The 17,505-nt window shown below is 42.9% G+C and overlaps 1 protein-coding gene and 1 long non-coding RNA gene across 2 annotated transcripts in view; both read left to right on the top strand.

The window, feature by feature from the left end:
* The window catches only part of LOC146859929 (uncharacterized), a 37,587-nt gene extending 31,847 nt beyond the window's left edge, over positions 1-5,740 (top strand). The window contains exon 3 of the long non-coding RNA XR_014978744.1: positions 4,176-5,740. This is a non-coding gene — a long non-coding RNA (uncharacterized LOC146859929). The remainder of the gene's footprint in view (positions 1-4,175) is intronic.
* Positions 1-17,505, top strand: part of RPS27L (ribosomal protein S27 like) — a 91,761-nt gene that overhangs the window by 39,840 nt on the left and 34,416 nt on the right. Inside the window, exon 2 of the mRNA XM_085643671.1 lies at positions 5,753-5,861. Within this exon, the coding sequence (XP_085499797.1) occupies positions 5,753-5,861 (109 nt within the window). The remainder of the gene's footprint in view (positions 1-5,752; positions 5,862-17,505) is intronic.

The raw sequence follows: 17,505 nt of genomic DNA, 5'->3' as shown, positions 1-17,505 counted from the left end.
AGCCAAAAGATGGCTTCATTTGTCTGTCTCCTGCCTGAAATTGCCTCTCCTTTAGTAGAAGTCGGTGGAGAAAATCCATACTCCTGATTTTTTTTTTTTTAATCTCCCACGTTCCTCATCTAAAATGTTGGCATGTATGATACACACAAAAACGCTATTTTTCTGTCCCGGAACCTGTGATTTTTCCGATTTGCAAGGTTTCTGACCACAAAATAATTTTGTACATCAGACCCTAAGTACTTTGAGGTTGAAGGTCGATTGGTTAATGGAAAATAATTGCTTGATAATAATTTACATTACACTGTCTGACATTTAAGAAATTGGCAGTGTGTTTCACTGGGTTTATTAAAGTTAATACATTTTTTATCATAAAATATCAATGATCTGTTGTCAGCTGTTGTGGCGTTCCCTCCAGTGAAGTTGGCCTCTGCTACATATATATTTTATGAATGCTTGTTACCAGTTAACACAATAATTCTTGTATAACTTCTAGGGCAAAGTGTATTGTAGCTTTGAAGTTGTATATTTCACTTTTTCTAATTTTTGAGAGCTTTTGGATGATGGTCACTTGGGACCTAAGGTACAAAACGTGTGTAATAACAGCTCACTCGTTAAAATAACTAGTTATATTAGTATGTACCTTTTGTTTAATAATTTTGAAGGTTCTGTTTCACATGTAAACTGCTTATGCAGTAGAGTGTGATGAGATGACGTCAGAGGATATGTCTTTAGAGTTAAGGACCTTATTTATTGAGTTATTTGATATAGCTCTGCGTGTTGCCTCTTGGTGATTCTAGATCGCTGTGTTGAATAAGAAAAAAGTATAATGCAAGAAAGTTTGGTGGATTGTTGCTACGATTCAATCAAGGAATATTGTGTCAAAGCCACCTTGTTAGAAGTCTTGATAAAGATGGGTTTATCATCCTGTCTTGGAACATAGCCGGTTTAAGAGGAATTTAAAAGCGTTAACAACTGTTCTGAAAGAGAGAACAAATACAATCATTGCTTTACATGAAATCTGGGCCAAGAAGAAGTGGTGATGAATGATTTATTGGTCTGTAATTAAAAAGGCTGCGAAGGGGGATTTTGTCAGATCAGTAGGTTGTCTAATAGCCCTAGTGGCTTAAATTATCGTTAAGAGTGTTAGAATTGTGAATGAATTTTCAGATGTTTTTACACAGGAGGTACACAGAAGCCTAATTTATGACGAACAATGGCATAGATTTGGTAATTGTGAACACATATTTTGCCCCTAAAAATGCAGAGAATACACTTTTAAGGAACATGGCTGACGCCCTCAATAGAATAAAATTTAATGTGTTAACTGTTCCAGTACTTCTACTCTGAGACCTGAATTCCAAAATCAATCGAAAGTGGATAATTTCCAATTAGCGAAACAAAATGAGTTGTGTATGACAGGTCAAATAATTGAAGAAACCCAAGGTGATTGTAAAGGTGAAAAACTGTAGGACCTGTTAGACGTATTAAATGTGATAATAATTAATGGTTGTTGTAAAGGTGATAATTTGATAATGAGAGATGGGGTTCGCTTATAGATTATTCAGTAATATCGGCAGAATATTTCCACCTGGTGGTTGACTTTCGAATAGAGGTTATGGCTGGTAGTGACCATAAGCCTCTTGCTGTCCTTAGCGTGCATAACTCAAAGAAGGCATATGTGGCATAATGCAAATAAGATCAGATGCATTAATAATCGAAATATAATATGGTCAGCAAAACTAAAAAGGCTGACAGAAATAATAAGAACTTTTATTATCAAACAGACCTGATGCCCTATGCCATCATGGAAGAATATGAAAACTCAATAGCCAGAGTTTATAGCCTAGTAGGTTAGGGGGTAACTACAGATGTGGTTGAGTATAAACCTTGCTCCCAAAAGGATTTGCCGAAAGCGGAACTGAATAGAAGAATAAGGGAAGTGTTTAAACTGAAGCAAGGTGAAAGAGAGGCAAGTATTAAACAATATAGGAGGAACTTCTGAAGGAAAATCAGAAGACACATGGTCTGAGAATGATAATTTATGGTTACAGGTTATGACAGCTCTGCGTGAAGGGAAAACTCATTTTATTTGGAAGCTGCTCACAAAATCCCTAGGTGGGTTAATAAAAATAGAAGCTTTGCCGATGTCCGAAGAGGAATGGATAATGAACATCGCCAATTTTTACAGTGTCAAAGAAAATAAATGATATCACCCCTGTGGGATGTTTGTTGAAGCCTACTCATCCGATGTTACAACCTCCGATGTGAAAATACTAATTCCTTCAATAACAGTAATCGGGGAAAATCATAGTGCTTAAAATGTTTGTGGTCCCAAGGTTCGGATTGACTATCTACTAACGTACTAAAATTGGATACAAAATTGTGGACTCAAATTCTCAACCTGGTATTTTCTTCAGTAGTAATGTCTCATAAAATGCCAGAAACATGGAAAGGGAGAATCAGGCTTCCTACTTATAAAAAAAAAGGGTTAAAAAAAACTACTACAGAATTAAAGAATGATGACACTCCTAAATGTACCAAATAAAATATATCCTTAACATTTCTTGAAAGAATTAAAAGACTGAGCTGATAACGAGGCTGTCCTCCCCAGAAGAGGTCATTTGACTATTGTTGACCGTTTCAACTTAAAAATAATGGTAGACATGTAGGCTTTGAAAAATAAAACTGTCTCTCTATCTGGAATATATAGACTTAACTTTAGCATTTCACTCCCTTCTCTGGGGAAAAATCGCAAACTTGAAAATCTCACCTGGGCTGCTGAAACTAAATATGCAGCTCCATGAAGACTCGTGGACTAAAGTGGAATTAGGGAGTAATGGCACACTGTTGAGTAAAATATATACACAAAATAGTTTACGACAAGGGGATATATTAACTCCATGAATGTTTACATAGCAGATGCCCCGTGGCTTTTTTTCCCTATCACATTCTTTTCCAGAGAAATTTGGGTTGTGAGCCTATATCCTCAATTTTTTAGGCAAACACAGTTATGGTTCTCACTCCTGTGGGTCTCCAGAGGCAATTAAAGGTCTTTGAACCTACAGCAAGTTCAGTGTGTCCTAGGTAAAACATGGTCAAACAGCTGCTTGAAATAAAATCCATTGAAATGGATCTAATGGACTGCCAAGGGAGACCACAACTAGCTCACTAAATGTCCATGGATTGCAGAAGGCACTTACAACCTTCTCTAAGGCAAGGCAAATAGAAGATGGATGTTGAGGTTGAGACTTGGCTAAGTGCCCGCTTTTCTAAAATGGAGAAAGAGTAAGAAGGATAATGGAATAGTGAGTGCAAGTAAAGTAAATTGTCCCATTTATAATGACTGTGAACGGACATTGGTTCATCTTACTGTCTTTTGTGTCACATTTGGCAAATATCTTGAAATTGCTATGATTAAACAGGAATAGGATAGAGTGCTTGTTAAATGATTATCGTTGAGGATTTCTGGCAAGCCAGGCCCACTGCACTTTCTCCTTGATTATTATTTCACTTATCAAATATGTAAAAGATGAAATACTGACTATTTTTAGTTAGTATATTTTTTATGATGAGAGTATATGGCAATTCAATACTTCTTTTTAGGCTGATAGCTGTGGAGGAATTGTTGTACCTTATCACAAAAAACAAGCAGTTAGAATGATATACTACCTGGCTGGGATATAGTAAAGTCTATGTCCATTTGTCTAAGGCCTATGACTCCGCCGTCATTCGTGATGTGCCTACCATTTATTGTCAATACTGTTTTGTGTGTGTCCAGTGGATTCCATAATAGTTGTGTCAACTTTCTTTCTCGCCATACTGAAAGTTACTGTACACTTTTCAGGAAGTTCTGTAACCTTACAAACCGTCAATAAATTGGATGAAGATTTATGTGATCTGCTGCAACTAGCAGTGATTATAGGACTCTCTCCCTACCACAGTCTGGACACAGGGCCATAATGTGGCTCAGACACAGCTATATATGCCCTCCTCTTCTCTCCTTTGTATACCAACTGACTACCACAGCATCTAGAGTTTGTGTACCTGGACTTGATATGCCCATTCTCCAATTCCATTATTCTCAGCACCTGGCGAACCAGAACAATCTGACCCTCCCTTTTACATGATGGCTGGCTGCCCCCTGCTCCAATCACACCCTTAGCCTGGCAATACAGACAAAAACATGAAAAACAATTAACAGTACCTAGATGCCAGATGTGACCGTACAACTGAATATCAACACCAACAATATCGTGGCATACTAATATCGGGTAAAGAATATAGAGGGACAAAATGTTCAAAGGTAAGTGCATATCGGAAAATACAGATTTACCGTTTCTAACTTCACTGCTGTGTACTTTGAAGATATATGTACTGCGTAGGTATGTATATGTAGAGCCTAGGTATAGAAAATCTAGACTTACCCGTTGATTATTTTATCTTCGGTATTTTGTCCCTTCGATACTTCTGATACAATATTCAGGGGGCACCTCTCCAAATGTGATAATGGATCTGAGGATTACTTGTCCAATGATTGCCTAATGTCTCCAATCCATCCAGCTTTACTTTTATTATTTAACTTTTGAATACCTGCCCTACCAAATGGCGGCTGAAGAATGTTTTTCCTGCCCAGTAAGGAACTGTACCTCACCAACCAGCCCTTTCCTAAATCTGGACTTTTTCTGATCCACATGCAACCTTTGCTGCAGGACCTTGTCGGACTACTTGAAGCGATACCCACTAGAAATAGGGTCGCACCAATCTTGTTGTTGGAGCTCGACACGTTTAGTATTGCCGAACTCTAGACTACGTCCTGCCTATAAAAAACTGCAAATCTGGCATTTTGTAGTGCTGGACTGTCGGCAAACTGAATTAAGTGATGTATGGTGAAGTAAAACTCAATCTGCATAATGAATTGTAGACTATGTTCCCCAATATTGCATACACCTGTTATTGTACACCTTTGGAAATCCAATTCCCAGACTCTTCCTAGCCCCCTCGACCCAACCTTTTCCTACCCTCCTAATGCACCTACCCCATGCTTATTCCTTTAAAAAAATATACCAACTAGATAAGCAAACATAAATAAAAGACGGTTAGATGTGGGAAAGTATGAAGTCTGGTATGGGGGTAGGAGTGCGATCAGGTCTTAGGTAGCGTTTGGGAAAACTCTGAAATTCAGAACATTGTGGGTATTTCTAAACATTTTCCATGCAGTAGTCAACTTGAAAGAAGATGTAAATGTACTATTCCAGTAGATAGCAGTAAGTGTCCTTTCGATATAGATTTGTTGCAGATCACTAGTATATTTAATGGTGGTGCATTCGAAGTTCATCATGTACAGGGGTAAACTTCCCTCTTTACTGAAAAATCGAGTTTTAAAAGTGCATAAACGCATTGCAACCTAAACTGTTGGATTGGCTGCCTGACTTACCAGTCCTACTAGATTTTCTAAATGTAGGCTTGAGACCTTTACGGACAACAATAAGAAGTCAGAAGTTTTGCATAGGCCTGTTGATGTATTTCGTACTGCATTGTGAATAGACTCCGAGGTTAGACCTGTACTAAGGAGCTATTTTAAATTATTAAATGTTATCGTGATGGTCTGTCAAATTTTACTCAGAGCAACACAGCGTGCATGCCAGTCTATACTTCTCACCTATGGTCTGTGTGTACTTTGCACTAGAGAGAACCATTTCTATTTCTAGCGATACAAATCCTAATTCCTAACTGTTGTTTGATTCTCTTCTAGTTGGCAAGGGACCTACTACTACCTCCTCTTGAAGAGGAGAGGCGAAAACACAAAAAAAAGCGCCTGGTTCAGAATCCTAACTCCTACTTTATGGATGTCAAGTGTCCAGGTAAATAAAGTTATTGATCACTATGTTCTGCCCCATCCTCTCCAACTTACCATGCACCTTACTCTGGAGGCCCCTCACAAATGTATAACAATATATAACTTTTTCCAGTTGCGTTTCAGGCATTTCCATAGGATTTCCGATTCACTGATCTTCCAAACCCTTCAATGATTTATGCGGTTCCTTCAAAAACTTGGTGATCTAATCTACCAGGAGCTCTCTTCTTACTTTTCTCGACTTCATTTGTAAAGGAATGCATGAGCAGCTGCCTTCCACAAGAGGTTTAAAGGAACAAATGTACTAAAATTAGAGATCTATCTCCTGTATGTGGATAGGAAATAAATATGAGCTCAGTGAAATTGGGAAAGATAATGATCAAAATAAAAAGTAGGGTGGTTATTTGCATTGTTTGGGCCTGATTGTGAAGAGCTTTGAAAGTGAGACACAAAACCTTAAATTGCATCCGTTTATCTATAACAAACCAGTGCAGTCTTGCCAATGAAGGGCGTACTGAGGAAAACCTATTTGCAGCTGAATCGGGCTGACTCATTTTGTACTACTTGCAGCTCCTAATGAAATTTATTAGTAAACTAACAAATAGTCCATAGGCATAGTCCAGTAAGCACATTACAGTAGCTGCCACTGCTGCTTATTTTGCTGCTTTTTTTAAAGAAGTGGTGCGTTTTCCACAGGGTACCTAAGATGTAAAAGGAGGATGACAACCGTGACGCTCTGGTTCTCAAGTATGAATGATCCATCAATTTTAACTCGTTGGATCTTAGCAGCCAATGATGGCTCTGGACATGGACGTAGATGGAAAGCCCAGTGTGCTGACTGTTTTCTCTACATACATCTTTAAACGGTTTATAATCCTCTATTTCCATATAAATGTCATTAGGCGTTGGAAGGCCTGCTGGGTGGCCGGTAAGTTGGATACTCTTAACAATATGTGTGAGTTGCCAACATGGTACAGCATGCATATACATTTTAAAGTCCTTTACTGCCAAATCCTTAGCTAGTGGAGCCATGAATATATTAAAAAGACGCAGCCACAAGGAAAATGTGTGTAGTACTCTTACTCCGTATGCTAATGCCGATGGTGATGCATTAAAACTATCTAACTTTACAGTTTGAACAAAAAAGGCGAAACCAAGACAGGGCAGTGTCCTCCAGGCCAACTGCTGCAATTTGATTAAGGCGGATAATATGACTTGCCGTATTGAATGCAGCAAACAAGGCAGGAGGACAAAGGTATTACTCAAGCCCAAATCCCTATACATGTGGAGATTGTCCAATATGGTAAGAAGAACGTCTTTGTTATTATGGGATCTGTGAAAACCTTCTTGCATGTCATCTAAGAAATCTGTTGCCTGAAGATGATTGGAGAGATGCTCTGTCATATGATGTTCCATTACTTTGGCCCCAAAAGGAGCAAAGATACTGGACAAAAACATGATTGGTTCTGTTCTTGGTTTCTTTAGAAAAGGAGTCCCTATGCTGTCTTTAAAGGCCCTAGGTACCAAGCCTTGGTCAAGAGCACATTATTCATGGCTAATAAGGCATCTGCTACAATATTGGGCAATTGCATTACATTTTTAGGTCGGGGGGAGTGTCCCACAGAGAACCAAATTTTACTCTTGGTAATTTCGAAAGAAGATCTGCTTTAGCGAGGGGACCTAGGGATGTCAATTTACAAGGACTCTACTCTTCTTCCTCACTGTACAGTGGGAAGGAGGCCTTGGTTATCTCTGCATTTATATTTGAAATGTTCCCAGTGAAGTAATTACTACTATTATTGCAATGCTACTATTTTGAAGACATACTTGTGTTGACCTGGGAGATATCAGAAAATTCTTTAACAATGCTTATTTGAGTCCTGACTAAGGGGGGGGGGTGGCTCATAATAAGCATGCCTCAGTGAAATGATTAGTGTTTTGTAGTCAGCCACCCCCTTTTTTAAACCTAAGTTTATCCAGGTTAGTTTATGATTACCTCTATGCCTGTTCAAGCCTTCCAAGGTTTGTCTTAGCCTGGGCTTGTCCCTGTGAATACCAAGGCACTCACTGACTTATGCTGATTTGATTAGCTGGTACAAATCGTTCCACTGCAGTTGCTAACCGGGCATTATAGCCATTGCATCCTTTCGAACAAACTTCTTCAGCTGTAAATATATAGTAAAATCATCAAGGTTGATTTTAATCCAATTATGATATAAACAAATACAGGGAGAGACCAAGAGTATATCACTATTGGGCTTAAATAACCCACACATGAGCAAAATATTGCCTCTGTCCTCTGAGGGAGCTTGAGTTGATTGAGTAAAACTAAGGTAATTAATTCAAATTATTCTTCATCCTTGCTTTTTGTCTGATCATTATTATATTATCAGTTCATCCCAGTGTCTGCCTAGGGACCTTGACTTTAAATATACACATAAACATAAATTAATCCTTATTCTACTGTTAAATGGCCTGAATTGATGAGCTCTAAGCACCTCCGTCACTGGTTTTAGGACCTTTGTAAAGCACTTAAGTGCTGACGAAAGACCAAAGGGAAGAATTTTTAAGTCAAACACTTGGTGTTTCCAGATGACATGCAGAAATCAGCAAAGTGGTGGAAAATAGGAACTATTAAGTATGTGTCTTTCATGACTAAGTGCACCACCCACTACACTTGTCTTCAAAGGTGCCTCAGTATGTGTATGCTCATCATCCTGAAGTGGTGAAACACTAACCATTGCAATCCCTCACATTTATCACAGGGCATTGCACCTTGTCTTTCTTTTCCACAAGGAAAGGATCGTATGTGATGCCAAAAAGGGATATTGAGATTTGGGAAATGGCCTCTTTTGCTTCCAGTTCTACCACCATTAGAAGGGACTGTACCTTGGGGAAAAAGGGGAGATGGGTGACCTCTCTGTAGTGGAAAGCCATTGTGCTACATGCAGAACCCTATGATGGTTTGCAATCCCTAGCCATCTGATGGTATTTCCTGCCGGTTGTAAGCAAGCTTCGCTAACCTTCTTCCCTCTACATTTATGTGGGACGAAGGGGGAGTACTCTCCAGATATTCTCTCCGTCGCTCTTCCAGCACCTCTAGAGGGGAAAAAACCCCTGAAGCGGGTTTGGTCTGGCCATTGTCCTATTTTATTTTACAGGCTTCTTTGAGGAGCTTGATTGGAGAAGTGGGTGGCCAAGCTCCACTTTCCTCACCCAGCTCCAAAGAAAGACTTGGGGTGAAGATTTTCTTTTATCTATGCCTGGGTCTTGTGCATGGATGTGAAAGTGGATACGAATTTGCCTAGTTCCTTTAGAAAAGGGTATCTATTCATCCGAGTGCCACAGGATCTGTAACCGAAGAGGCCAGATCCCCAAGTTTTGGGTCTATCTTGCTGAGCAATGACCTACGTTGCTCGGTAGAAATCATGCAGTTGGTGTTTCTTAAATATATAATGGCTCTCTTCTACCAGTCGGATAGAATCTCTGGGGCAATTAAGGAACCCAACTTCCTGGCATCTTCGGCCATGTATAGTATCTTTGTCAGGTGGCGCGCAACATCCAGGAGTTTATTAGAATAGGGACTTGGGACCTCTGACCTATTTGGCCAGGGATGTGTTCATCTTGTCATTGACTACCTCGGTCATTGCCACTTTCCTTTCTGAGGTATGTATGGCCTTCTGCTGTAAGGGGGTTATGCATCTCCTTGTCTAGTGGCTTCCCCAGTCTGTCACTACGTAGGAGGTAACCTTGTCTGCTTGACTCCATTCTCAAAAGTGACGATGGTAACCTACGGCCTCCTCATACTAGGCACATTGGGACATTAATCTTGTGCTGCGGCTCATAAACGGGGATATCTGGTGGACGCTCCTCTCCCCCTACAGATGTGTTGGGTAAAAGGATGTAGGCCCTCTGCAAAGTTGGGGTGGCGGGAAGTTCTTATACCGTCTTGCAGGGAAGCAGGGAGGGGGGAGGGATCCAGGGTTAATAAGGGAAGTTTTAGTTTGGTTCATTTGTTTGTATTGTTATGTTTTCAGGCGCACACTCAGTTTATGCTGACAACTTCGCTGGAATTCCACTGTTATCTAGACCGTACATTATAAACCGTCACTACACTACATGCTCACTACTCCTGATGCACCACAGCAAGACCGAATGCATATGCAAGCCCTGCCCATAATTTCCTGGAATGTTAATTGCCTCCAAGACCAGCTGAAACGCGGATTAGTCCTCCAATATCTAAAGCGCAAGGCGCCGGCGATAACAATGTTACAAGAGACTCACCTGACGGGGACGACATGTAAAGCACTTGACAAATGGGGCTTCAAACTAGCGGTCCACTCCGTGTTTATGACCGGCTCTCGCGGGGTGGGGATTCTCATCAAAAAACAGTACCCAATCGTAGTCAAAAAGACATGTACAGATGACCAGGGCCGGTTCGCGGCACTGACATGCCAATGGGAGGGCCGTCTACTTAACGTAGTCTCTGTTTATCTCCCCCAGCGCTTCACTCAGTGATATACCCGGCGCTAGGAGCGTTCTTGCTACAACTCCCCCAGGGCAACTTAATTATAGGCGGAGATCTCAACGCTATGCTAGACGACACCATCGACCGCACACCTCCGCGACACCAGCATAGGGCACACTCGGCGCTTACGGACTTCATGGAGATACTGGGCCTCGCGGATGTCTGGAGGCACCGTTGCCCGCAGGCGCGCCAATACACATACCACTCTGGCGCCCATAACAGCTTCTCACGAATAGATCACATACTGGCACCGGCGGGTGAAATGGCTCACTTCTTGGAGATCTCCCACCTGGCGAGAGGTATCTCCGATCATTCCCCACTTAGTACTAATTACACATGGCATACAACAGCTAAACGTAGAACGTACCTGATTTACCCCGGATATTTGAAAAACCCAGCAATAATAAAGGGACTATTAGATGCTACCACGCACTACTTTACCGAAAACAAAACCTCAGTCTCCTCACCGCTTACCCTGTGGGAGGCATATAAAACTGTATTCCGGGGGCAGGCAATCTCACTCATAACACAAAACAAGAGATAAAACCCAACAAATGGAGACACTTGAGGGAGAGATCGATGATCTAGAGAGGGATCTGGGCCCAGATCCCTCTGACGATGTCACACATAGGCTATTGCTCCAAAAACAAGAATACAAAGGCTATCTATGGGAAGACACTAAGTCACGACTATCGGCAACACCTCATACAATATACGAAATGGGCGACAAAGTGGGCAAACTGCTGGCCTGGCTTGATAAGTGTGAGAAAGCGGACAGATGGGTGGCAGAATTCAGCCTGCCTACAGGAGCTACCACGCGGACTCACAACAGGTGGTAGATCTCCTAGCACACCATTATGAACAAGTCTATGCCTCCGCACATTCACACACGCAGGAGGAGTTGGATGACTTCCCTCCGTGACATTCGTCTTCCTAAAATAGCGGAGGAGGAATCTCAGCTCCTAGAAGCAAAGCTTACGGCAGATGAACTGGCCTTAGCAATTCATAAAATTCAGTCAGGGAAGGCCCTCGGCCCCAACGGAATCCCCATGGAATGGTTTAAGCGTAACGCTACGACCTTGGCACCCCCATCTCTTAACGATGTTCGAGGCGGGTCTGGAGGCGGGAGAACTGCCACAAGATCAACGCTTGGCGACTATAGTGGCCATTTGCAAACCTGGGAAACCCCAGGCAGACTGCACCTCCTACAGGCCTATATCCCTGATAAATGCGGAAGCCAAAATCTTGGCCAAAACGTTGTCCAACCGACTCGCACCGTATCTAGCCAAATTAATACACCCAGACCAATCGAGCTTCATGCCAGGGAGAAATATGGCTCTAAACCTACGAGGCCTCCATGGAGTTATGGGGCGCTGGCATACGATCCAAGAGGACGCCATTATACTCTCATTGGATGCAAGAATGGCCTTCGATACGGTTGAGTGGCCTTTCCTATTTGCTGTCCTGAAAAGGCTAGGATTTGGCCCCAAGTTCTGCTCGTGGATCCAACTCCTTTACACTAACCCCCTGGCGCACGTGGTGGCGAACGGCCACATCTCCAGAGAATTTTCACTGCATCGCGGCACTCGACAGGGCTGCTCAGTATCGCCACTGCTCTTCGCCCTTATACTCGAGCCTCTGGCAGCGTGGGTGCGGCAGGACCCGCTCATTCGTGGGCTCCGATAGACTGCCGAATATGAAGATCGTATATCGCTGTACGCAGACGATATACTCCAAGCCAATCTCTGTCATGCCTCCTAGATATCTGTGAATTCTATGGGAGATTCTCAGGATACACAATTAATTGGGCGAAATCAGTGCTCTATGTTCTATATGGCCCCCCGCCTCGACTACCAGCCGGCTGCAACGTTAAAATAGTGACAGACCACTTTAAATACCTAGGGATATATATAACGCATAGCCCCGAGATATTCACAGCCCTCAATCTACACGCCCCACTGCATCGAAACACTAAGCACTGGCAATCGCTACCGTTAACACCCTTAGGCAGGGCGGCGCTCTTTAAAATGATGACCTTGCCACGTTTCTTGTACGCCCTCCAAAATACCCCTTTCCAGATTCCCCAATCCTACTTCCGAGCTATAGAAGCAGAGGTCACTAAGCTCCTCTGGGACAACAAGCCGTCTCGCATAGCAATGGTTAAACTGTGTCGAACATGGTATGATGGTGGAATTGCACTCCCTAATATCCAGACCTATTATTGGGCTTCCCAACTAACGGTAATAAACAATTGGCTGCATGTCCCTCACACAGACCCGGCTTACGGGCTGGATAGGGTGGGAATGGGAGACGAAGGTCTGTATCGTGCAATCTACGGCAAACCGCAGGCCCTGCTGGGTCCGACGAAACACACTCTCCAAATATGGCAAACAGTACATAAAAAACTGGGCTGGCATAACAAAACCACACAGGCCACACCACTTTGGGTCACGGACAGACTGGGTAGACTGAGTAAGAGCAAGGGATTCCAGCAATGGGATGCTATCGGCATCTCCAAGGTCGGGGACCTCTGGGTACGGGGGAAGATGATTACATTTGAGCAACTCCAATCCAAATATGGGATGGCACCAATGGAGCGTTTCCGATATTATCAAATAAAGCACGCATTAGAGGCGGCAATCCCGCCCGCCACCAACTTACCCGAGGCATTGCCATTAGGAGACCGGTTACTCACAGAGAATATGGACAAAAGGGTCATTTCCATGACGCATCGGAAAATCATTAACAACGCACCTGACCCCATGCAAAAACTCCGTGCTAAATGGGTCGCGGAACTGGGGGACCTTGACGACTCAGACTGGCAGGACGCATTAGCCTCACCCAGGGAAGTGGCAATCCCCTCCCGACTTTGTCTGATACAACTTAAGATCCTACATAGAATGTACTATACACAACTGACAATCCACCACATGGGGAGAGCGGACACTCCACTTTGCTTGAGGGGATGTGGGGTGCCTGGCACTTTTTTCCACACTATCTGGGAGTGTCCTGAGATAGTGAAATATTGGAGATTGGTAATGGAAAAAATCACACGATTCAGCGGTAGCCCAGTCCCGCCCGAACCCAAGCGCTGCCTTTTAAACATATGGGGAACCCACAGACCTTAATATCACACGACAGACATGGGCAACCTTGGGAATGATGATGGCAAAAAAGAATATCGCATGACACTGGGGTGCAGCGGCCGCCCCCACCCTCGCAGAATGGTGTAAAGACATGGACATAGCTATGGTAGCTGAAAAAACTGTATATGTACGCAGGGGGTGCCCGAAAAAATGGATACAGCTGTGGAAAGGGTGGAACATATACAGGGGGGAGTTATGCACCTTACCGATTATACCACAAGACCCAGAAGGAACAATATGAAGAAGATCTCTGTAACATATTACTGTGATTTGCATGTGGTATTACGTATATATATGTGACGATACGCTGATGACTGAAGTTTACAACTCAATCGATAGATGTAAATAACACGTATGTAAGATGGAATTCTGGCTGTCTATATGATCTACTTATGTGCCGCCTGGTTTATTGTTATTTTATGGAAAAAGAAAAAATATATTAAAAAAAAAAAAGTGACGATGGTATATGCCCTCCAGATCTAAAATACCGGGAGGCTAGGGGTGTGGGGGTATCCATGTTTCCTTCAGTATCTGTGCCCCAGATTCTTGCTGCCCAGTTTGTGGTGTCCAAGTCTTATCTCCTTCCGTTTCTCCTTTCAATCCCCTGGGAAGGCACCTCAGTTAGCCGAGTTATCACCTGAGCTATGATCCTTCCTGTCCGGGATGGTTTGTGGGATGGTATTACTGCTGGTGTCCCCCAATAACTCAGCACCTTTGTTGTACTAGGGTCTGCAGGGACACATGTCCCTTTCTGAAAAAAACCTCTCTTGGGCCTATCAAAAGCATCTCTGTCAGAATATGCTCCTCTGGCACCTGGCCTGGGCTTTTTATGCTACATATCAAGGAGCCTTAGAAGTTCTGAGACACCGGATGGCTTATTATGGTCTTCCCTCTAGTTTTGCCACAAATCCGTTTACGAAATCCAAGGTTCAAATACATGCAATTTAATATTTTACATAGGCCCTGCTTATCTCTTAATAAAGTCAACCACATTTTCACCTCATCCGTCACCTCCTGTACCAGCTGTGAAGCAGCTTTGGTGAATTTACACCATATGTTTCGAAGCTATCCATCTTTGGTGGCCTACTGGTCCACGGTTATACTTTAAGGTAAGAAGGGGGAAAAAAGGTCCCAATCCCTTTGTGACCGTATTATTGAGAATAGCATGAGTTTGGTATTTGTCCTCAACAGTGGGCGAACCCCCGCCCCACTGATAGAAATAACGTTTCAAAAGGGTGTTAGGACAAATGTTGATTTTTTGTTGATAGCTGTGGTGAAAATTCCAGAGACAGCAGTTGCGATGTTAACATGAAAAAAGTTTTTAATTGCAATTGCATGCGGTATTGTGACTTTTTTGTGGGCGAGCAACAAGAGCAGTGCAGCCAACACGTGTTTCACCCCATTTAGTTGGCCATCCGGCCTGGGGCTTCCTCGGGCTGTGGTGATACGTGAAAAAAGCATGCAAATTCAAAAGTGGTGCATTTGGAGAGAAATACATTTGAGGGGTTGGGTGTGCAGTATAGTACAATGTAAAACACAGGAATATATAGCATCATATGTACATTTTATACAACAAGAATGGCCCATCAGAGGTCAAGGACCGTGCAGGAAGTAAAAACAATATAGAGTGATTCTGTTTGGAAGCAGGATATAACATTTAAGAAAAATAGAGGTTTTGAAAGGAGATTTGAGCGGTAGAGGAGAGGTAGAAGTTCAGTAATAAAGTAAAATAGAAAAGAAAGGTGGGAAGGACAATAAAGGTTGTAGAGCGGTGGGGTTGAGAGCCCCGAACAGATGAAGAGCGAGGAAACAATTGGAGAAAATAGTAAGAGAGACATCATAATAAAACCCGAAATATCGCATATTTAAATAAGCATTCTTAGGTATAGGTTTGCATATCACGCATGTTAGGTCAAAGAAAAACATTACATTATTGAAGACATAATATGATGGAGCAATGTAGTGGAGAAGAAGCGTGTATCAAAATACAAAAGGGCAAGTAACATCATATACACAAGCAATGGTGTATCGAGAAGTGGTAGGGAAGGAAGGAGCCTCCCTCGGGTGCTGCGTTGAACAAGCAGCGGGAGGGAGTGAGGGAGATGCAAATGTACTGGGTGAACGGATGGTGTCAGGGGGCCTGAATCAATACCAGTAATCAACAAAGGGGCGGTGTGGTGTCGTCAGTGGACGCATGCGAGGGGCGTGACAGACATACACTGCGGCATAAGTAAACAAGCGCGGCAAGGCGAAACCTACAAAAAAAAAGGACGCGAGTGGTGCGCGTGCGAAAATAAAAGTGAAAGCAGACTGGCGAGTGGTGTGTGATGTGCGCACACCATGACAAGAGAGGAAAGCCAGATGGCCCTCTGCTCATCATTGTGCGCATAACTGCACGCTCTAGGCCAGACAGCTTTTGGTAGGACTTTTAAAAGCCCACATACTAAATGTCTCGCAGAGCAGCGCATGCGCTGACTCAGGCAAGACCTAAAAAACGAACAAAGCAATGAATCATTGAATATCAAGCGATTCAGTACTTATTGCAAAAAAACAAAGAGCTTTATGTTTCAGAGAGGTTCCCATTAATCCCCAGCGGCTCCCTGTGTGACATTCTAAATTTCAGTCCCCCTGAGGGTGCAGGATTATAACTATTGTAACCATACTGTTTCGTCTTCCATTAATCCTGTTAATTATTACTGCCCATTGTACTTGCAGGGTAAAGCTGGCAGCATTTACCCAAGGTCCCATTATATATCGGGGGCTCCTTCCACTGCACCTTCACTGGGGCGATACCTCATATTTGAGTGGCACCTGGTTTTAAAACCCATACCAAAGTCATTTGGACAAAGTTTGCTGGACTGAGGGTTCAAGGTTGCCCTTCAATATACAGATGGCATAGAAGTTAAACGCCACGTCTGCGACCTGGATCTGTGGTACTTCCTCTTGTTCCCCCAGCATGTCTTCATGTTGTGGCTTTGGGGATGACACGCTTCTTTGAGTCCCCAGGTGATGGCTGGAATTATCGGGATTGGCACCTACCCACTAGTCCCCATCACAAAACAATGTGCATCGTGGACCAACCGGAGGCCGACACTGCGGATGCCAAAGGCAAACACAAAGCTCCCCCAGACCAAAGGCTGCTCCTGATCTGGAACAGGTCTTACAAGAAAGCTCTGCAGTCAGTAGTGATACGAGGGGCTGCCCGGGACTCCAAACCAAACGATGATTCCGCAAAGTCATCCAGCAAAGATGGCTCCTCTGCTACATGGCCATCTGAGAGGGGCTCAACGATCCCCTTTGATTTAACTTCGCAGACAGCTGATGACATCATTTGACATGCATCCCACAGACTACTGCAGCCTGTTTGAGGCATCTCCAAGAACTGTGACCCGCTATGAACTAACTTTTATCCCAACTAGTCTTTTTATTTACAGTGCAAAAGGGAAAGGGGTCCCAGTACAATATAAATCACAAACAATTATTTATAAATAACTAATAAAACTAAAGAAGTTGCAAGGTACATTGTTATTTAATCACAATGCGCCATCAGACAGTGTGTTACAAAAATTGCAAAATATCATCATCACAAGCAATCGTGCACCACAGGGTAAGGGAAGGAGAGTGTCAGGAAAAGAATAGTGCAGGATTAAGTGAGTGAAAGAGTGAAGGTCATGCGACCGTAATCAAGACAATTCTGTAAACTGGCTTCAACACAGAGCCAGAATGAAGTACAATCAATGTTCATAATTTGTACAAAGCCATGCTTCTAAAATTCTTGTATACATCAATACAATCTGGTTAGAGGCTGGCTGAAAAGTCACCGATCTCGTGGTTGCATTTGCGAGAAGCCGCCGAAGAACGGTCAGCTAATCTAATTGGGAGGGGAATACACAAACAGAACCCAAAATTAAACAAACGCCTCAAACCCGAGGGGTTAGGCATGCAAAATGACACCTACATGATTAACTGGTATAAGA

This window comes from Triturus cristatus, chromosome 3_1 (assembly GCF_964204655.1).
Source record: "Triturus cristatus chromosome 3_1, aTriCri1.1, whole genome shotgun sequence".
NCBI lineage: Eukaryota > Metazoa > Chordata > Amphibia > Caudata > Salamandridae > Triturus > Triturus cristatus.
The sequence above is the reverse complement of the archived record's forward strand: the minus strand, read 5'-3'. Positions and strand labels throughout refer to the sequence as shown.